The 22,675-nt window shown below is 39.3% G+C and overlaps 1 protein-coding gene across 1 annotated transcript in view; it reads right to left on the bottom strand.

Moving 5' to 3' along the window:
• Positions 1-21,288, bottom strand: part of LOC128738877 (calbindin-32) — a 53,955-nt gene extending 32,667 nt beyond the window's left edge. Inside the window, exons 1-2 of the mRNA XM_053834334.1 lie at positions 21,156-21,288; positions 9,968-10,053 (exon numbers count right to left, since the gene is read on the bottom strand). Coding sequence (XP_053690309.1) covers positions 9,968-10,053; positions 21,156-21,288 — 219 coding nt within the window. The remainder of the gene's footprint in view (positions 1-9,967; positions 10,054-21,155) is intronic.
• Between the last annotated feature and the right edge of the window lie 1,387 nt (positions 21,289-22,675).

Below are 22,675 nucleotides of genomic sequence, written 5' to 3'. Positions count from 1 at the left end.
TTAGGCATCACCCAATGTTGCGTGTTGGGCTCAAATGGTCTTCAGCTGAGTAGATTTATTGAGCAAAAAATAATTCCGTATTTTTTAAATGATAAATTTGTTACGTAGGGTTTTTTTCTAATTCCCGTCGTAATAAGTAAAGCCATTCTAATTTTCATCATTTGTTGGATGGATTTAATGAATACTCCAAAAATTCTTGTGCTGATTTGACTAAAACACACTTACCTTCCGATCCGTGAACTTCGAAATCACTAAAAAGCGACTATTAAAGCATATTATTGAGATTACGCAACTGATTTTATTTCTTAAATTCGTCGTACCGTTTTAAAATCCGTCCATCAAAATTTTTCATCGTCCGAACTAAAAAATCACAACAATGTTTACGAAGCGAATGCGCATGTATTTGTGTAGGACGGCATGACAAATTTATTCTATACAAAATTTCTGCAGATCAGGCAAGTTTTCCTGGCTGTAGAATAACGACAATGCATTGCGTGAGTTATTTTCATTTATGAAAGACGGAAATTAAAACGATTAGTCGACATTGTCTCCTTCGTTGCACGAAAAAACGTAGGAAATTTGGCTGGTAGGACTTCTTTAATGATAAAAAGCATTTAAATAGATCTCAGCTCACTTTGATTGATCGCGTATGATAGACAACAAACTAAAATATTAGAGAATAACTAGTTTTGAATTGTGTGTCATAAAAATGCTGATATTTTTAATAATTTGTGTTGGATAGGACGGGAATAGGCAATTACGACGATGTAGCAACATACCACAGAACAGAAGTGGAAGTCCGAACGATTCGGCGAACAAAACTGGTAACAGAGTATTTTTTGTTTTTATTTTTCTTTGGGAAGGTTTTCGCATAGAAGCAAATAACAGCAATATAAGCAGAACGCTCGCTGCCAATCGCATAACAGCTTTCACATGCTTTCGTGTGCATTCGTATGCGTTCGTGTGTTTTCGTGGAAAAAGTGACTCGCTACCGCCAGGTTCGCTACTATCTGTAGAAAGTAGTATGTACGTGTTTGGATTTCTACTTCCACTTCTGTTCTGTGAACATACCCTAACTATTCTCATGACCCAATGCTACTTTTCGAAAAAGTAATGTTAGCTTAACCTCCCTTCTCCCCTCTCCGCGTTACGTAATTTGTATATGAAGCCAAACTATTGTAATTTTCTTTTTCAAATCATTAAATAGTGAATGTTAACCAACTGTTTTAAGGTGAAATTAGTCGTCATCGATTCTGCCAATTTCAAAAGCAGTTTTTTTGTTTGAAACAAAAATTCTGTTCATGAAAATATATTTGAAGTGTTCAGATTCGCAAGAAGAATGCAGTATTTACAATTTTACGAACAAAACTCCACTTTTGGGCTCAACCACTGCTTCCAAAATTGGGCTTTCCGACAAAATGTTGATGACTGCTAATTTCTCGTTAAGGGGAAACCGAAAGTGGCTCAAAGATGGCTGGATAAATGGCTACCATTCGAAGCATGTATTGTTTTGCGCCTTAAAAATGCATCTGTATTGGCAGAGCACGCTTTCGCCACGTAATCAGTGCTTTCAGCGCTGTTATACCGTGAAAGCACCTAATTCCGATCACCTAAGACATGATTCATCTTTGAGTCCCTACTGAAAAATATAGCTATGATATTTATTTACACGGTATGTGTCTTTAGCAAGTATTTTTAATTATGTTTCATGGAAAACTACTAAAATACCTAAACTATTTACCGAAAGTTAAAAAAAATGCATCAAAGTAAGATGTATCAGTGTACCTTATTCCGATCATCAATTATAAGGGGTGATTCTAATTCCGATCACAAGTGTATCTAATTCCGATCACGTCATGATGAGCTGTTAAAGTATAAAACTATTGTCAACTCGTACCAAATGGATCTGAAATGTATTGCATTTATGTAGTTTGACGACAATCCCCTTACCAGTCATCTTCTGCTTGCGTTAATGATCATTATTATCATTAGCTTAATATTCATAAAATTTGTGCACTCAAAAGATCGACAAGCGGATTATGAAACTTTCCTCTTCTTTTATCTTTGTTCAACTGTTACAATTACAATAAAATTGGGCCACATTCGACGTTTTCATAAAGCTTTGATCATAAATCATAATAAAAATCAAATCTGAAACGTTGTGTTTCAGATATGACCGCGTAGTTGGCGTAGAACTACGTGAGGTTGGTTTTCGCGAAGAAACCTCGAATATTAAAGAAAACTTTTTACACCATATTGGTATACGTGTAGCGTAAAATAGCGTAAAGTGAGAAAAAAACAAACAATATAATAATAATAATATCATCTTGCTGTAGCGTATTTATGGTAGGTGAGCTATTTTGTGATATCAAAAACGAATATTTTTCCCAGTGCCATAATCGGAGTATTTCAATACAGAAATCTGCCTCACGCATCCAGCTATTAACAAAGTTATAGGAGAAAACTTAGGTCCTCAAAATAATATGTTATTGTTATATTAAAAGAACACGCATAATAAGATAGATAGATTAATAATAAGATAGATTCATAACTGCGCTGTCGCTTGTTTGCAGCGTTAGAAAAGCAAAACGTCTGAGCCTCTCAGTTGGACACGAGGTACAGCACTGGTCTAATAAACCGATCAAATGATGAAATTTGCTATTTATGAAAATAGCAGTTAAAATAACTAAAATACTAACAAAATTTGCTCAAGGCATATCACAAATATATCAAATTATGAAAAAATTTGATCTAGTTTATATCCATATGAGTAACAAAAATCAGTATTCTGTCTTGCTGTATAACCAAATTGTAACAAAGCTATTTATAAGTAACAGAACGAGATAGAATCTGGGTAGAAACATTTATAACAAAGTTTGATAGAAATATCAACTTGAGCAACAATTCTGTAAGATTTTTGTTAGAATCATCTGATCGGGAAGCTATTAGTGACATGTTCGAATCTCGACTGAAAGAGTCAAAGGATTTGTAGCACTAGTCCTACAAATGTTCCGTACTCTTACAGGCTGCGAAGTCTGTCGTATAGAAACAGAAGGTCAAAATTCCAAATCGGAATGTAGCACCTAGGCTATATTGAGCTCTGTAGTAAGCAAATTTTGTTCTATGTCTTGAATCAGCAGCAGCCACAAGCTTGATGCTTGTGAAGATGCAGAGGATTCCCTGGTCTTTATTAGCAACAAGTATTGGACTAACATTCCTTCCCATCCCACCAGGAACCGCATTCGGACGTGGCCGGCGTCGGTATTGATCAGCACGCACGGACCTGATAAGGTTGCACAATGAGGAAAAGTGCGCTGTCCTAAGTATGTTTTTTCCAGCCATCATTTTACAATTTTCATTGGTCCTGGTCAATAACGGAGTAGCAGCACACGGGCGGAATCCTATGCTTATGCTTGCTTATGCTAATCAGCAGCAGCCACAAGCTTGGTGTGTATGGTCGTCCGTGCCTGGGAAACAAGACTACCATGCTGCATCAAAATCCGGACGGTACCTATATCCGGACACCTTCACTAATTTATCCTTATTAAGTAATAATAAATGCAATTTATGAGGTGTAGCTACGTGGATTACTTTGCAAATATATTTAAGACCGTTTATACATAATCAGTGGTTAAGTAGGCTGCGCGAAATAACTTAAATAAATCCAAACGTAACGTGGTGTCAAACAGTGTCTTTTTTCTGCGAGTTTTTTTTAGATTACTAATAAGTAGTCTTTTCGCGATTTAAGGTTTTTGCAACTTATCATTATAAAGAAATCAACTTTTTAGGCTCAGTATCAACAAAGAAGGTTAGTTTTAATTAATTGAGATGGTGTCATTCATTAATGTGTTGAAATAAAGTGTATTTCTATAAATAATTACGCTGTCCGGATTTAAAACCTTGTTTTTAAATCCGGACATGCTTGACTATTGATGGTAACTACCTAATGTTTTTCTTAGAAAATGCGAAAGGACACGTTGAACCAGGCAGAATGTGTGGTAATAGAAGGAGTCTCGATCCATGGAACCGTCAAAATATTTGGAAATCCAAAATACTTTAAGGCATTTAATGTAGAAGTATTTAATCACTTTCATTCTCTGGTTAGGTAAGTGGATCAGTGTAGCATTAACTAAAATCGTACCGTTAATGACGACAAAGTGGCATTGAAAGTAAAAAATGTATAGAGAGATGATTATTTAATACTACAGTTTACAAGTGATAAGGCATAGGTACATTTCTTAGACAAAATACGAGAAAGTTTTGCCTGTCTGGAAAACGATTCAAAAGTGTCCGGATATTGATTCACTGAGATGTGAGGTGTCCGGATTTATGAACAAGACAAGCCTGTTTATTTCTCTTATTTTAATGTATTTTATTGAGTTTTCAATGCATAATTGAGGTGTTATTGCAAATTTAAGCTTTATATTTGATTACAGTACAAAGCAATTACTAAAACGTTGCGAACTTATTGTTTACGGAGCATATTAAACACATGACCTGCTTAAGTGTCCGGATATTGATGCAGCATGGTATCATACGGAAAATGTAAGGAAAATTTTTAGCTTGAAATCTTTCGTTAATTTTTACTATTTAGCGATTGGCAAACAATTTTTTCAGAAAGCCATACAATTGCTGCATCGTTTATGATCAAAATTCGTTTTAAATTGGAAGAGCTATTAGCGTTCAAAATCTTTCATTCTTTCGTGACGGTGGCTTGACTCCAAATTTTGGTTGACACCCTGCTGTAAGACGTAGTTCTACGTCAAAAAAATTCGATAATCCTACCATGTTATCATGTTGCAATTAACCCTAAACTCCAAATAGCAACTTCTATAGCTTGCATTTTGCCAGTTTATAACTTTGATATAGTGATCGGAATTAGAAGCAGAAAAAAAATTATGTTCATAATTCCGATCAATCACTTTAATGGAATAAATTCCGCAAATTCAGCATTTTTTCAGCCAAATTTGATATACAACGGTTACATATGCTTGCATCTATTTGTTATCATAGAACACCGAAGATGGTAATATGTTTTCACGCTGCTATGATCTTAGCAAATTTGATCGAGCGCTTAGCACTTCGGCTAAGAAAATACATTTTGATGGCGTTTTTTGCTACTGCCTGTCGAATTTAATTTATTTTGAAGTGCATGGTGCCCCAAAGGCAGTCATTTTTCAACAACTGACACATAAACACATAGCACAATAACTAAGCGTGCTCATTTACTACAGATTTTTGCTCAATTTTCTAAAAATTGACCATTTAGGTTGAGTGATCGGATTAGAGAGTGAGTGATTAGGAGCTGATCGCAATTATGTGCGGTCACGGTAATGTCCTAAAACTTGTAATTCAATTTATCGATCTGCTGTGTATCAATAAACGCTCAGCAAAACATAATTGCTAATGGAAAATAAATTTAACTGAACATATTGATCATTACGTGTTCATAAAAGCGACTAATGTATAATTTGGAATTAGTTAATAGATATTTGGTTACGCACATATTTCGTTGAACTAGCGATTTCCGAAAAAGCAGCAACACAGTATCAAACTTTCGTTACATCAATGAGCTTTTAAAGAGCTTTCAACTTTCGCCGCATCGATGAGCTTAGAGTGAAATAAACAAACAAAACGCAAACGCAGGAATCAAAAACGCAATCCGATGCAAGCGGATTAATTAAACATCCTAGTGATCCTACGCATTATTCAGTTGCTGCTGTTAATTTTTATTGAATCGGAATGCCTTGATAAAGAAAACAAACCCTTTTTCGGGATGTTTGCAGTCAGTGCGGTTGGCTGCGGATCAGCTGTTTATGATTGCAAGCTTCGCTATTTGACATATATTACCAATACTAATGCAATATTCAAATAAACGTTTAGGTTTTGAACGAACACATGAGATGTACAGCACAGTGTTTGTCGCACTAACACAATAACGTTAGCCACTTTCGGTTCCGCCTTAAGGTCAAGTGTGCCCATATATTTTCTTGGTAATCGCCTTGCTTCACAGACAGGGATGACAGTTAAATACACCATTTGTTCGCTATGATTTCGATCTCTTTCTTTTTTTAAAAAAAGCGACAGTCTTCTCGTCCCAACAGATCGAAGATTCTTTACAACGATTAAACCTACACCAATTGAATGTCCTTGCTTGGGAAGTACTTCAGAAAAAGTGACAAAATTTTCTCGTCCGAATAAGATTTCTAGACAAATTTGATGTCTGTGCCAGGGAAGCGTGCCAGAAAAAATGACAAAAATCCCTTGTCCTAGCACAGTGGTGCCCAGGAATAGACATGTTGCGGGCCAAATCAGATCGCTCCATGAATGCCGTGGGCCACAATGACCTGTGGTCATTCCTGCGCATAATAAAATAAAAATATGCACAGCATGCACGAAGCATTACGATTAAACTGACTGACATCATCAAACAATTTACTCATAAAGCTGCAATCCTTCAAATCTGTTCGCGGGCGGCATAAATCTTCTCGAAGGGCGGCAGTTTGGTAATCACTGTCACGTAGATCGCAAATTCTTTACGGCCGGCGAGGCAAATAAACCTAGACGCTCGCACTTAACCCTTAATGCATAAAGAATTTAAACTAAACCACGTGCATCATTCAAATCACGTAGTTTAATTTAAATTTTTTATACCTTAAGAGTTAAGAGCGCGCTTTAAATGCAAATCCGAAGCATGTTATGATCGTTCGAGCAAGGATTCGAAAAACATCAACTAAAGGTTGTTTCCCTGCTAGTACTGGGCTGTAAAGTTTGGTAGACGTAAATACCAAGTGATGAGGTTCAAGATAAAACGTTTATTTTTTGGTTTATTGAAAGGCAGAAGGAGAAGTTAGTTCGTTTATGTGCTCTAAATTCTCTAAATTTTCTTCTAGGTCATAGGATCGCAATAGATTGTTGTAGAATTCGCCTGCCTCGCCGAAAATTCATCCATCAGCTTTGAATTTTATCACGAACATGACCTCATTGTGAGCATCGTAGTTTGTTCAAAAATTGAATATTGAACATTGAGTGTGGTCGATTTAGTGGGTATAGTATCGCCGGGGACACCGAAAAGTAATTTTAAAATAGTATTCAGCGATGCTATGAACCGTGAATGTATGTGGCTTATTAGTTATAGGCGAATCCAACCATTCGCTTCTCTGTTTTCTCATTATAAAATCGTTCGCCGATGCTCGGTGTATATATTTATTCTGCGAATTTTCCAACCTCAGTTGGAGATTGAATTTTGATTCATCTTACAGTACCGCCTCAACCGAGAAAAATTTGACCAAGTTATGTATCGGACATTTGTAGAACTGATTATTATCAATAATGCTGTTGAATAAAGTTTTGCTGAGGCTCTTGTGTCTACGATGCTACAGTGCTGCTACCTAATTAGTAGCTCAATTTACTTTCGTCCTCAGCTCCTGTCTCTCTATCTCTTTGACTTTCTCTCCACTTCTATGAGTTTCGCAATATTTGCTTTATGCTTATGGTTTGCTTCATGATTTTATCACAGACAAACAGACGGGACTGTTGCGTTAAATTTATCGTCCATACGTTAATTTCATACTTAAAAAAATGGTAGCGCTGGAATGTTGCAGCTTTGACGCAGCCTTCAGCTGTAAAATATTGCTTCCTAACATGCATAATAAAGGGTGCTAATGTGCAAGCAAAATACGTTTGATGATGTTTTTGAAAAGGTTTTCTTCAATGAGGCATGTCCGTTTGTTCATGCCTTTATGTTTTTCTGTCTACCGCTCCGATTTTCTCTCAATCCTCCTTCATTTCTCTATTTGTCTTCCTGTATTTCTCCCTTTCCTCACATAAATATCTCTGTCTAGAATTACTTTAGACTCTTCGTTAATGTCTATGTCCATGCTTCTATTTTTCCTCCTTTCTTGCTCTTTTATATCATTGTCTTTCTCACACTGTGTGTGTGTGTGTGTGTGTGTGTGTGTGTGTGTGTGTGTGTGTGTGTGTGTGTGTGTGTGTGTGTGTGTGTGTGTGTGTGTGTGTGTGTGTGTGTGTGTGAGAGAGAGAGAGAGAGAGTACGTGTGTGTATGACTTAGTAAGCGACTGAGTGAGTGAGTGATTGTAATTCTCATTCCTTCTTCTAATTTTATTTATCTTTCCACTTCTGTTTTAAGGTTTTCCAACTTCTAGTTTTCGCAAATGTTACAATTTTTACAAATGTTTTATTTTCATTATACCGGTGTGCTCCCTAGGATCTTTACCTTAGTTATACCCTTTGATTTCGTGGACGTTATTATTTTACGTACTTCCCTTCTCTAATTTTATGCGTTTTTATTATTTTTTCCAAGTTAGCAAAGTAATTTCACGTTTGACATCGCGCAAGTTTTGACAGTTTTCGAGTTACGAGTTTTAGCAACCTTAATAGTTTTATTTAGTTTTGTACTAGCGAATAACACAAGCCTGAATGTTTAATTATTTCCTTGCAATTATGTTGCTGCCAAAAATCCGTGAAAATTATACTCCAGTCAAAGTTCTGGCCACCACTCAGTCAGCGAAGTATGAACTCCAGTATTTGGTCAGTACTTTGGAACACTGAATTCAAAAATCGTATTGATTTGACAATATTTACTAATAGTTTTGTTGTTCGAAGCTGAAAATACTTCTCTAGCCAAAACGCTAAATTAATAAATGTACCTAAAATATGCACATGACCGGGGTCATTAGATAAAACCAGAAAACATCAACCGGTGATAGTTTCGTTTCACATCCTCGTAACGATTGTTCAGGCTATAAACTATAAGCGGTAAATGCTTCCTTCCCGCTGCGCTCATTAGTTTTTGTTTGCAAATAGCGAATAAAAATTAATAGTTCTATGGCATACCACCTATTATATTTCTACTCTGCTCATTGCAATTCAGCTCAAAACCGTTTTAAATGTGAATTTATGGACCGTATTATAGGATGTTCCATTTAACCTAGAATGTGTTTTCGAATTACCATGGGGAAGAATGATAAGAGGAACTATCGTTTTGAAAAATGTGAAGTTTTCTAATTCTTCTTGCAGATATTGCGCTACATTTGCAAGTTTGATTTGTGCACATTTTTCATTTTATCGTTTTTTTAGCATTTTTCTGATTTGTTGATTTGTTATTTGTTGAAAATAAGGAATTCTATTATACCGCTAGAAATTCTCGGAAAGGTTTATCTATTTCCTATGCTACCGGTCAGTTACAATTAGTCACTCCGTTAGTGCTAAGCCACCATGACATGCCTATCACGTTAAGCTGTACGGTTAGACCCACTCTACAATGATTCATTCCGTGCAATGACCTAAGGCGATCATCAGCTAGCATACCGATCGCTACCATCATACTACACTACATACTAACCGCTTTCTGAATTCCATCGTTTATAACAGACATTGAATTGATGAACGGAATGAAATAACAGAAAACACAAAAGACGTCAACCAAATCCGTCAAGAATGGAAAATCACCAAACAGCAGGATCGAAAAGGAAACGATTAATTATACGGAAAAATTCCCTGCCCAAAGGGAAAGTATAAAAACGAAACGGACATAGCGCGAAATGGATTCCGTTGAAACATATTGACATTCCTTTCTTATCATGCCGGAGGCAAACAAACAAACAGAGGGAAAGAGCCAGGGAAAGGAAGGGTTCATTCCACGCCACCCGGCGGCGTGCAAGATGAGAATTCCGATAGCCGTTTTGGCAAGGATTGTCATTATAGATACGGAATCCTTTTGTCGCTATCAGTTAGTGCCCCTTTTTTCGCTATCGATTATCAGTGTTCCATTTTTCAAACGAACCGAACCGAAAGCGAATCCGATCATGAGAGTATCGTTGAAATTTAAGAAAATTGAAAGTTAATTACATAAACTTTTGTTTTTAAAAATTTTGGAATAAACTTTTCTCTCATGACTAGAAAGGGCTGGGAAAAATTGCTAGCGCTTCATTACTATTTTCTTACCTCTGGCCCAAGATCGGACGCATTCGCACTGGAGACAAATTCTTTGAGGAAGCCATCCAGCTCTGTGCCTTCAATGTATCCATTTCCTAATCAAGTAATCCGAAAATTAAAGAAGAAAAAAAACGATGAGTAACAACGTGTCAGGTTTCATGGCTTTGAATGAAAAATATAATCGTTCGAGCAAATTCATTCAACGGTAAGCTTCCGATGGGATCTAGAATTACAAAAAATAACCTTCAATTTGTTGAACCAACGTCTGGCTGGGGTGAGTGATTCTGCAACAATAAACTTTAATCTCACGATTACACCCAACTAAGCGTTAGTTTCCTTTCTCTTCATGAGTATGTGAAAAGTTGTACTATTGCTGCTCCAATTGCTAACCAGCATCATTTTCCCCCATTGGCCATTATCCATCATCATTCATCGCCGTCGGTAGTTGGCAAGCTTTCCTGGTTACAGCTACAGCTACCAGCCGTAAACTCTTTCGACCTGATTCATAAAACTGCAGACAACTTTTTCCTTCCCCTCCATTCGTTAGGGTAGCTTTTATTTTAAACCTTGCCTGGAGCCATAGAATGAAAGATTCTGCGAACGTGGGCAAGTTAAGGATACACCAACGCGTTGTTGGCACGGTGGCAAAAAACCGACGACCGGGATAACCAGGAGAGCACAATCCGGTCTAAATTTCAGTCAGGTTGCTGTAGTACTTCCTCTTTTCAGGACATCATTCGATAGAAACCTCAACCGCAGTCTTTGGTGGTGGATGAAACAAAACAAAAGACTACTTAAAATTCATTGGTGCTGGTGGTGGTGAAAGAACGCCTGCAGTCTCATTACGACCTTGAGGCTGTCTCTACCGTAAATCGCTTACCATCAAAAGTCGATTAAAATCACCGAATAAGCGATTAAGTTTTACTGCAAATGCCGAGATTTATGAAATCCTCTAGGAAAATGCGAATTGGGACTGGGAAAAGCAAACCGCACATGAGTCATAATGATCGAAATGTTCTGTTTATGTTTTTAAATAGACAGATTTTTTTATGACATATCATGAGCGGAACGAATCTATAATAGAAGATTACATGTTAACAAAAATTAATAATCAAAGAAAAATGTTAATTTCAGTGACAGTGACAGTTAATCCGGATGCCGGAAGGGATGTTAAAAAGAACTGTTTTCGTTGCACTGTTTTCCGGCAGTCTTACCGTAGCCCACCGATTTTCGCTAGAAGTACGATGAGAATCTGTAATTTCTGATTTCGCGTTTGTACTCTTCCAAATATTCTATGCGGTACCTTCCACTCGAACACGACAAGGACGAGTATGACGCATTTGTCTCCTTTGCGCTTCTATCTTTCATGTTTTTAGTTTATGAAGCATTAATTTTCAGCCAAATACTCCTAGACTCCGCTTTCAGTATGGCCTTCAGTAATAGCCTCCGCCGTCGCAAAGTTCCTGGCTATGATATCAAAGTCATCTGCGAACCGAACATAGCTACCTTCATGCCGTGTTTCTCGTTTCGATGCCCGCTGGATCTCGGATCACCCCCTCAAGAGTGATGTTCAATAGCATACAGGATAACCCGTCTGCTTGTCTCAACCTTCGCTGCATTTTGAAGAGACCCGAGAATGTTCCCGTGATGCGCACGCCACACATTACTCAATGCAATGTAGTTCTAATCAGTCGCGTCAGCTTATGCGTGTTCCTGACTATGTCCTACCTATTGTCGATTGACTGTATCGTATGTTGCTTTGAAGTCATTCAAGGTGTGAGGCGAGTCCACGTTTTAATCGCGACATTTCTGCAAGATCTGTCGGATGGGAAAAATTTGGTCCGCTCTGCTTAACCTTGTGCTATCAGTGACAACCGGCGTAACAGGATTTGAGAGTGTATTTTGTAGGCGGAGTTTACCAGCTTAGGCTGCGATAGTTACAGCAGTCGGGCCGGTAATCTTTGTTATAGATGGGACAAATAACTCCATTCGTCCGGTAGTTTTCCTGAAAATAACCTTAACGTTAAACGACCATGTTTATAAAGCTTTGCTGGTAGACGGTCCTTACCGGTAGCTTTATTGGTCTTCGGCAGCCTGATTTATCGTTTGAATTTCTGGAGATCAGCTACTGGGACACTACGATCTTCCATGGGCATTCTTAGATTAACTTCCATTCCGCATACTTCGCCATTGAGCAAAAATAATTGCTCGTACTCGTTTGTCATCAAATTCTATCCCTCATCCCTCACATATCAGATTTCGATGTGTCATCTTTACGAGTTTGCTTCAACGTCTTGTAAAACTTGCGTGCGTCATAAACTCGAAATAATTGATCTAATTCTTCACGAACTCTCAATTCTTCTGGGCCTTTTTACTCTTTTGGGTCGTGGTCAACTGGTCTCTTTCTGGTATTTGGTCTCTTTTTGGTATTTGGTCTAATTCTCCCTAGTGGTAATACTTAGATCTTTTAGACTTAGGTATTAGGACTTTAGACTGATTAGCCGATAACATCAGTCAGAAAAAAACAAACGAAATTTAACTTTGCCCTAACGTTTCATCATTATATTATGTCTTTTTCAAAGGGCTGTAACGGAAAGGGTACACAAAATGTATATGGTTTTTCATTAATCGGAAACATTTCTTACAAACAAATTTTTCTCAGTGTACTTAAATAGCTATTCGTTTTGTCGTATTATTGTTTATGCAGGTATCGTCACTGTGCGTCAAATGTATCGTCCTGTTATATGAATTGTCAATGATTTCTTAATATATAAACGTATAATCCCAAGTAACAATTTGGGTTTTATTACACTCTTATGATGGTATTAAAGACCAAAGTTGCTCATTAAAACCGTCATAAGAGTATAATAAAACTTACATTGTTGCTTGGGATGTAGACGAAAAACTCACATGCATGTAAATTAAAACGTACATTAACATCACACACTAAACTTTTCTGCTCATACCGTCAGCACATCATTTATGCAGAGGCTTGTTCTGCTTTCTGTTTGTTATTGTTGACAATTAATGGTGTGAAAGATGCCGGCGTATGTTGTACTAAGGCCTGCGATGTCACTTCTCTTGTTGACTGCCGAAACTTGTTGTGCTGTAACCAAATCGTCCACATACTTTTTGATGAACGATAGTTTTACATTCAATTGTTTTAAAACGCAGTCTAATAGAGTCTCTGTGACAAGGTCCGCTATTGAGGTGATAGCGGGTTGCCCATAGCTGTACCAAAAGTCTGTTTGTAAAACCGACCGTCGAATTTGAAGAAACTGGCTTCGATGCAGAATTGTACTAGCTCAAGAAACAAATCTAAACAAATGTTTTTGGCGTGTGGTTTAATTTGTTCGCAACAACATATCACGTCATGGCTAGGACTTTTGAAATGCAGGTAAATAATGACACTACATCTAGTGTAGTGAGTCAGCTTATCAGGCGCTTGTTACCCGAAAATTAGCTATACAATGTGGTTGAATAAGCTACTATTCAACAAAAATATTTTATGGGCATGTTTTGGCCGGTTATAACTTTCGTACTTTCTAGTCCGGTTACGAGATATTTTTACATGAAACTTTATCGGGAAGGAAATGTGTGCCAGCCTCGATCTATTACCGGACTCGAAATTGAATTTGCATCTAAACTTGAACCGGACTTGACACTAGAATTTAATTAGAATTTGACCTTTAACTTTGACTTACGTGAAACTTGCAATTAAACGTGAAATGGAACGTAAATTCTGCATGGCAAGGCACGCGAATACGACTTGTAGACTATTTAATCAAAACTCCGCCAGTGGCGGACCTGATGCTAATAAACCGCCACGTGTGACTCCCTAAAAAGATTGAACAAGTGATGAGGAAATTGGATCGAGACTCGAGGTGTCTGTCACAAGCCAGGATAAACATGTTAGGATTTGTCGCTCGGCGTGCAGCTCCGGTTGACTCCATGGCAAATTTGTAGTGGATCCAATCGGAGCTGCATGCACATCGAATCTCTTCCGCGGCAAATTTTGTAAATATATTTTGCTCTCAATGTAGCAGTCTAGGAGCAAGCTACATTCTGAACGAAATGCGGAAGAGCACCCCAATTCTTGGTGTAACGCGACCCGTGCTAAGGGATGAATGTGCGGGGGTCCAATTAAGTTTCTCAAGCTCGAACGGAGCCTGCATGGTACCAGAGCAGCTTACTTACTTTAGCAGCCGAGAGCCGGGGTAGCTCTTGCCGTATCATGAATTCCTCTCTATTGTACTCTGTCCTCGGATACTCGTCGCCAATTCGTTGCGCGTCTCCGAAACGCAGGTCGGTTTCAACCTGGTCGAGCCATCTAGCACGGTCCCTCTATTTCAGGTGCCGGTGGGGTTCTTGAAGAGAACGGATTTCACTGCACAGTCGTCCGGCATCCTTGCAACGTGGCCGGCCCACCGTAGTCTCCCAGCTTTCTCCAGGTGTACGATGGGAGTGCTCTCCAAGCAGTGCTTGTAGCTTGTGATTCATACGCCTCCGCCACTCTCCACTTTCCGTTTGCACTCCGCCAAAAATAGTTCGCAACACCTTTGTTTCAAATACGGCTAGTGCACGTATGTCCTCCGTAAGCAAAGTTACTGTCTCAAGTCCGTATAGGACTACCATTCAGATTAGCGTTTTGTACATCGTCAGCTTTGTTTGGCGGCTCATGCTCCCAGATCGGAGCGTCTCGCGGAGGGAAAAGTAGGCTCGATTTCGATGCGTCGTTGAATCTCCTTACTCATATTATTGTCGGCGGTGACCAGAGATCCCAAATATACGAACCCATCAACCACTTCCAGTTCATCACCATCAATAGTCACTGTCCGTGGGAGGCAAACGTTGCTTTCTCTGGAGCCTCTTACTACCATATATTTGGTTTTTGACGCATTAATTTGAAACCCTATCGCCCTAGCCTCCGTTTTTAGTCTGGCGTAGATTGCCTCCGCCGTCCCAAGGTTTCTAGTAATAATGTCATCTGCGAAAGCTAGGAGTTGGCTACTCTTGTTGAAGATCGTTACTCTCGTTTCGATGCCCGCTCGCCGGATCACACTTTCAATAGCGATATTGAATAACATACAGGACAGTCCATCCCCTTGTCGCGACCCTCTGCGCGATTCGAAAGGACTCGAGAGTGTCCCCGAAACGCGCACGTAACACTCGCTCCAGAGTAGTTTTGATCAGCCGCGTCAGTTTGTCCGGAAAACCGTACTCGTGCATTATCTGCCATAGCTGTTCGCGTTCAACGGTATCGTATGCTGCTCTGAAATCCACTGCCCTACGAATTCTCTTGCTATTGGGGATAGACGACGCAACAAAATCTGGGAGAGCACCTTGTAGGCGGCGTTGACCGGCGTAATGCCACGGTAGTTACAGCAGTCTAGCCCGTCGCCCTTTTTGTAGATGGGACAGACTACGCCTTCCATCCACTCCTCCGGTAGTTTCTCTTCTTTCCAAATCCTTGAAATTAGCCAGTGAAGTGCCGTTACCAGCGGTTCTTGGCCATTTTTGAAGAGTTCTGCCGGGAGTCGGTCCTTCCCGGCGGCTCTATTATTCTTCAGCAGACCGATTTCTCGCCGGATCTCTTCGAACCCAATAATATAAAGACTCCAATTGAACTGGATATTGGCGGTAGTGCCCTGCAATGAGGATCACGGACGCGAGTAACACCAACTATCCAGTAAACATGCAAACAGTTTGCCGTGATGTGCCCTGGTGGAATGGAAGGTTGGGTGTCGGTTCAATAGGGCCAAAATCACGTCTAACTGGGAAGACTACAGAGCTTCCTTCACCAAATACAACGTTGAGCTACGCACCGGCGGAGGTATCAATCACGAGACTTGCCGTGCGACTGCCGGCAACGCACTGCTTTGTTTTATTGCACTGACCGGGTAGTTAACAGTCTATCTTCTCGGGCGATGGTAGAAATAAAGAGCAGTCATACAAAAATAATATCGACGCATGGGAAATGTGTGTTGCATGCACGGGGGAATTATAGAATTGGGAGAATAAAACAAAATTAGGTATTAAACTACCAAACATAACGGGCGGCAGTAACTTAGAGAGCAAAACATTCGGGTACCAACCGAAAGAGAGTGCGAGCCTCACCTGCGATTGCATTACCCCATATACTTTGGGCCTATATATAAATTTTCCAGTTCATCCAATTAATCATTCTTCGAATCAGATATTTAGTTGCTCCTTAACAAAAAAAATTACGTTATTACCGCATATAGTCATATACCAGTAAATAAAAAAAGAAAAAATCGACTTGTTCAATTATGACATTAGATGACCCAGGAGAAGGCCGAAGGCTACTCTACGGCGGCAACAAGCTGGATTCCATATCGGTCGGTCAGTATTGTGTGGATCACATTGTATTGGAGCAGATCAACGAGTTCCAGGACTCTCAGTACTACGTGTTTGCGAGCAGAAGTTTTGCAATTATCTAAGGGTTATTCTCGGTGTGAGATAGTGTTGCATAACTGTTTTGATTACCGTTGCTATTTCTCGCCATTATGGAAGAGATACTAGTTTGGCAACTCAATTGGTGATTTCAAATTCCTGGTTTTTTCCTGGTTTTCCTCGACGATTTTGGAAAAATTCCTGGTTGGTGAATATAGCTTAAAATTAATTACAAGAATAAAAATATCCAAGTTTTTTTTTGTGTGGAATATTATTCTGGAAAGTTTGTCGATTTATCTGTTGCCTTTTTACTAAATACGAAAGAGTTAAAATAGAAATTTATATTTGCTGCACTGAAAAGGATTGGAATCACTCGTTTCACTTATAAGTTACCTTAATCTAGTACGATTAACTCATTTAAAGACAAACTTTTCACTTCCATTTAAAACTACTTAGATCATTCTGGAACTCGAACTGAAAGCTTTCTATTCAATTTTTTAAAAGTCAAAATTGTGGAATGTGGCCACAGACCCTTGCCAAAAAAAGTAAGTTGCTTCTTTTGGCCAGTTGGCTCAATTGGCATAGCCGCCTGTAGCACCAAATACTGTAACTATTCGAGGTCCAAGGAGCTCACGCGGTCTTAATATGATGGGAACGGATACACAATGAAAACAGCCGCTGCCTGATTCCAAACACGGCGAAATCCAGGATTGAACGTGCAGGGCGACTAAGTCAGCAACCTATCAACGATATGCCATGCTGGAGAGGGCTATAAAGAAGTCTTGTTAACGGGACAAAACAGTCAGGGTCAACTATCTAGTTAAGGAGGAAGAAAGGGCCACCGCCAATAGACATATCCACTTAATAAAAATGGACATGTAAAAAATTTGACCGCCTTAGTGGTGTACACCAATGCGAGATTGCCGCTCACGGAAAGAGCTGGCCAATAACTAATCGACCGTACAGACAAGCTTAACCGTTGAAATGTACATTTAAATAACTATTCTGAGTCTCAAATATCGCAGGTCAACAAAATCAGCAGCGCAGGACGCCCACAGTACGTGGCATCTTTTGGACGCTGTTGTTGGTTCAAATTGAAGCAGCACTCAAATATATAAAGTCTTGCAGAGCACCAGGGAAAATCTGCATGTCAGCCGAGATGCTGAAAGCTTACCCAGTATTGTCACAGCAAATGTTGCATCAGCTCTTCAGCAATATCTGGATTTTTCCGTGATGTGGATGCAAGGCATCTTGACGAAAATCACCAAGAAGGGAACCGGCGCGCGAGGCCCTATGCAGATTAAGCAGCGAGGTTTTTTTGTATGCTTTAAGGGCATTGGATTAAAAGGCTACTGTAACAGTCTTGATGATCATTTTTTGAGGTAGGCTCCGATTGCTCTATCACTGTTTACGGACTATCACTGTTTAGATAGTTGTAATCTTGTTCCCTAAGTCGGTACTACATGGTTAATAAAATCAACGAACTTTTAGGATTCGGATTCTAGGAAGGAAATTTTACTTAGAGAAGTTATGCCTAGATAAAGCAAGAGCCCCGTAATTGCAGGGCAGATGCGCTGAACTTTCATGTTCGGAGTTTCAAAAGCTGCAGGCTTCGGAATCATCCGATATTCTTTAAACGATCAAAAATCAAAAGCAAGATAGTGTCCAGTTAGGAGTCCCGTGATTGTGCGTAGTTCATTACGAGTTAAGCTGAGCAGTTTTTTAGCTACTGCAGGATTTGGGTAGATAAACTTTAACTGTTTAGTCTACAACCCTGTATTTGATTTCAACGGAAAGCTTTCTTAATAGCCATATCTAGGCGGTTATTGAAGCTCAGCCTGACACTAACCAGTATAGGGAACAAATAGCATGTGAATAGTGAATGATATAGTGACTGTTTTTTTGGGGTTTACATTAGGCCCGTCTTGTAAGCATTATAACATGATGGTGTTTAGAGCTCTTAACAAACAACTTGACAGTACTGCGTTAAACTTTTCTCTAACGATAAGTTCTACGTTGATGGTTTAAGCAATATTCTCATAACAGCTTGATTATCAGGGAGAGAACTCCTTATGGACATCCTTTGATCACCGCAATCGTGATCGACGTATCTTTCAATGATGTTGTGATTACTCTGCTCGAAAGCATTGCTTGAATATAGCTCATTGAGTATGGTAAATTGCGTTTAGAAAAAGAGCCGTAATAATTGAAATGAACGACGTGTAATCGCAAGCTCCTTCAATATCAAGGAAAGCACAAAGTGCCGTCTCCGGATATTTTAGTGATTTTCTGTAAAAAGAATGGATAGAATGCCATCCGGGCTGGAGATTTCATTAGTTCAAAAGATCTAAGTGCCCATTTGATCGAAACCTCCGTAAACAATCGGCGTACAAGCTGAGCCGAGTCGTTTTCATCGATTTTTTCTTGGCACTACACTCTGTAGTTAAATAAAAGAGAAAAGGAAACAATGGAAATCATGCAAATATATTCTGAATAGCCAATTGTGTTGTATACTGCTAGGGATTGAGATTTTTTAAAACATTTTTCTCAAGTCATCACCAAGCGCGAGACTCTGTGCGACCGCACGGGTTTGCCAGTCTAAACGCCGGCTCTGAGGGAACCTATTTGAATGTGGAAACTAGGGCGGTATCATGGTGCTCTATATCTATAAAGTACTCTAAAAGGTGATTCTCAATCGAATCCAGAAAAAAACGATGCTACTCTCCGATAGTACACTCTTAAATAATTCTACCTGTAAATAGGTCGGATTTAGCTAAAACTTAGTTGAAACCTTAAAGTGTACAAACTCAAATTTTAGGGAAAAATTTAATCAATTTTGGCTACTTATTTGAATATTTGAACCGACATTTGAATTATTCTCTGTGACAAATAGCGCACTTTTAAGTTCCTACTACCAATTTTGTGGTTAAAGAACTACTCAAAATCTGAGTTTGTACACTTTAAGGGCATTTTGAGAAGTTTTAACTACCAACTAATTTACGGGTAAACTCATCTATGCAAGCTGGATTCTGTGCCGGCCGATCATGTGTGGGTCGGATCACGACGGTCAAAATAGTATTCGAGTAAATCATTGAAATCCAAGGCAGTCTTCTTCTAGTGCTTGTTGATTTCAAAAAAAGCATTCGACTGACTAAATCACGAAAATATCTGTGGCGCACTGAGGTGTAGAAGAGTCCCTGGTAAGCTAGTCAATCTTATCGACGCTCATTATGAGGCCTCCTGCCGGATTGCTGCAGGAGTGAGACAGGGTTACATACTTTCACCGCAACTGATCCTCGTCATTATTGACGAAATTTTAATTGAAACCATTGATAGTAAACTTAACCGAAGATTACCCTGGAACCCTTTGACAAATGAGCAATTAATTGACCTCGACCTGGCCGACGACATTATCTTGCTCTCCCAAATGCAATATGTGCAGGGAAAGCTTGATGGTCTCTGCGATAACTCTAAGGCTGCAGGTCTCATAGTCAATGTCGCAAACATCAACAATCCCTCCAATTTCACAGCAGAGGCCGAGGAGGTGGCAGATTTTTTATATCCTGGTAGCAGATAACCCTAGGCGGTGGTACCAAGACTGATATAGAAACATGAATCAGGATGGGCAGCGGTAATTTTTGGATCTTGGGAATCATTTTACCGACCCTAACAAGAATTTTCAATTTGAACGTAAAATTCGTTCTATCCCCTGCGAGATTTAATGTATTTCAGCGGACACAACCGCAAGTCTTCGTCAATCGTTGCCTGGATCTGACATGTTTTGAGGAGAATAGAGAACGAAATCAGAAAGACAGTCACTTGGAACCCTCAGAGACAACACAGAACAGGCAGAACAACATCTAGAGGTTGTTGGCGGTGTAGCCTAGTCGACTGTATTCAGACTTTTGATTCGAAACGTTCCTGGCGATAGATCAAGGCCATGGTGCAATATTGTCATTATTTGGGAAATGTTACATTTTGTTCTGCCGAACTAGCGGACATGGACGCATAAGTAATTAAGTCGTCAGCAAGCATCAGAATTTTTTCCTGGTTTTGGATAAAAATTCCAGGTTTTTTCCCGGGTTTTCCAGGTGAAATAAAATTCCTGGTTTTCCTGGTTGAGTTGTCACCCTGGTTGTAGCTATTGACCGTATAACAAATTGAGAATTCTGTCCTCACTGACGAATCTAGCTGACGACTTGGCTGATAAACTGTCCAATGGATATCCAGCTAGCAACTTCATCGTCGATGTTCATCAACGGCCGATGACAACAGAAATTCGGGAACGTGGATGGGCCGGATCGAATACAGTTCAAGGATAGGAACGAATGAGATATGCCTAGAAGCATTTGACTGGAGTTCGCATAAACAACGACGAAGAGGCAGGGGCATACAAGAATGTTCATAAAAGTTGCCAAGAAATTGTATTCAGATGGAATCTCGAAGTAGTATAGAACGTTGGAAACGTGTTTCTGAAGAAAAAATTTTGGTTTTATGTAGCAAAAATATCAACAATAATCTTTATGAGGATGTCTTGACTTTGATAAGAATTCGTAAATAATATTTCCTTTCATATGATGCGTTTCGAAACGTGAATCAAGCAATTTCCCAAAACCTTGACGTTTTAGAATTTTTTTAAAATTTTAGAATTACATGGAAATGGTTTCACTTATTCTGGAATCATTTATTAAGCCTGCCGTAAGCGTTTTGGTGGCAACTTTTTTCACCTAATTATCTCAACACTTTTAAGTTGTGTAAATACTCATTTAAATATGATGCTTACCGTCTCGATCATAGTGACTCCAAACGTCCATGAACTGATTAGCCGACAGTTTCTTCAGTTCCCTCGATTCCGGATCCCGGTACTGGCGCATGAAGTTCTGTGCCTTTTCGATGTGCACTTTCTGCTGCGCCATTTCTGTATCGGTTTCTGTTTGTGGGCTGCGGATTCAAGCGACTCTGCAAATATAAATCGGATAATAGAAAAACAGTTAATGCCTAGACTGGGAAGTGTCCGATTTAATTATTTTATAATTTCCGAATTGAATTCGCTCGTGCTTGAGTTTTGAAATAATAAACACGTACTGTCTACAAGAAGAAGCAAAATTTTATTGCTCAATTTTCCTGGACCAACATCCGACGACTATAATTGGGTTGGTTCTATTTTCTTCTAAATAGCCATCTACGGTTGAGTGTGTGATTTTCATACGACGGACACGATAGTTTCGAAGCTAGGAAAAGACTCCACCAGACTGACCAGATGCAGTTATCCAGCAGAGAAAATGGTCGGGGTCCGATGGTGCGTGTCAGAATGCTTCGTAACAAGATTAATTTTCGGAAGAAACTTGTATGTGTACAAGACCGGAGCGTGCGGGAATGTGCCAGCAGCTGTTTTCTAGTTAAACATTCTCACTCACTTCCGATGAAATTCATTACCGACATACATGGTGGGGGAACAATGTCATGAAGGCTGGCTAATGAAAAAGGAAGTTGGCTTATTCCCCACGGCAGAGACCGATGTAGCCAAGCCATACATATCCAATAAAATGGGTTGTGTAAATGACACTACTCAAGATTGCCGACAGATTGTTTTCCACTTTGAAACATGAAATCGATAGAAGGTAATAATGAAGTGAAATCTCGGGTGGAATGAGTTACCTTGTCATTTGAAGGTTGTCCAGTTTGTCGTTATTCACAGCTGAAAAGTCCGACCATAAAGAAAATCTTTCTGGCGACATGTCTTTCCCAGTTTGCCGAGGTCGTAATTCATTTCGAAATGAAAATGTTAAATGCCACTGAGGCTGGGATCCTTCGTACTTGAAGAGGAGGTACAATTTCTGTCCGACACGTTACCCAGCAAATTTAGTGGCAAGCAATAAATTTCAATTCAAGATAACTAATTATTGCCTTTTAAGTGCACACAATGCCACGTGGGAATATTAGCTTCGGCAAGCCGGCAAAACTTCTACTTGAGGCAACTGTTCACATGAGAATGTTTGTCTGTTAATTGTAACAGTAAACTTAAGCCGTAAAACAGCTCGTCTCAAAGTCTTCATTCAACTACCAGACGAGCTTAAAATTCATCATCCGTCCCATAGAACGTAAACCGCACACATTAGGCAACTAAATTAGTCTTTCATATTGCGCTGGAGAACCCATCGTTTATTTGCCCAGGAAACACTTCTCCGTTGCACAAATTTACTTAATTTAATGCCTTACTTCAGAGAATTTTGCACAAACCGACATCCTTTCCATTTCAAACTTAATTGTACATGTGTCGGTACCCATTCCGTTGAACGGAAC

This window comes from Sabethes cyaneus, chromosome 2, assembly GCF_943734655.1.
Source record: "Sabethes cyaneus chromosome 2, idSabCyanKW18_F2, whole genome shotgun sequence".
NCBI classification, from domain to species: Eukaryota; Metazoa; Arthropoda; class Insecta; order Diptera; family Culicidae; genus Sabethes; species Sabethes cyaneus.
The sequence above is the reverse complement of the archived record's forward strand: the minus strand, read 5'-3'. Positions and strand labels throughout refer to the sequence as shown.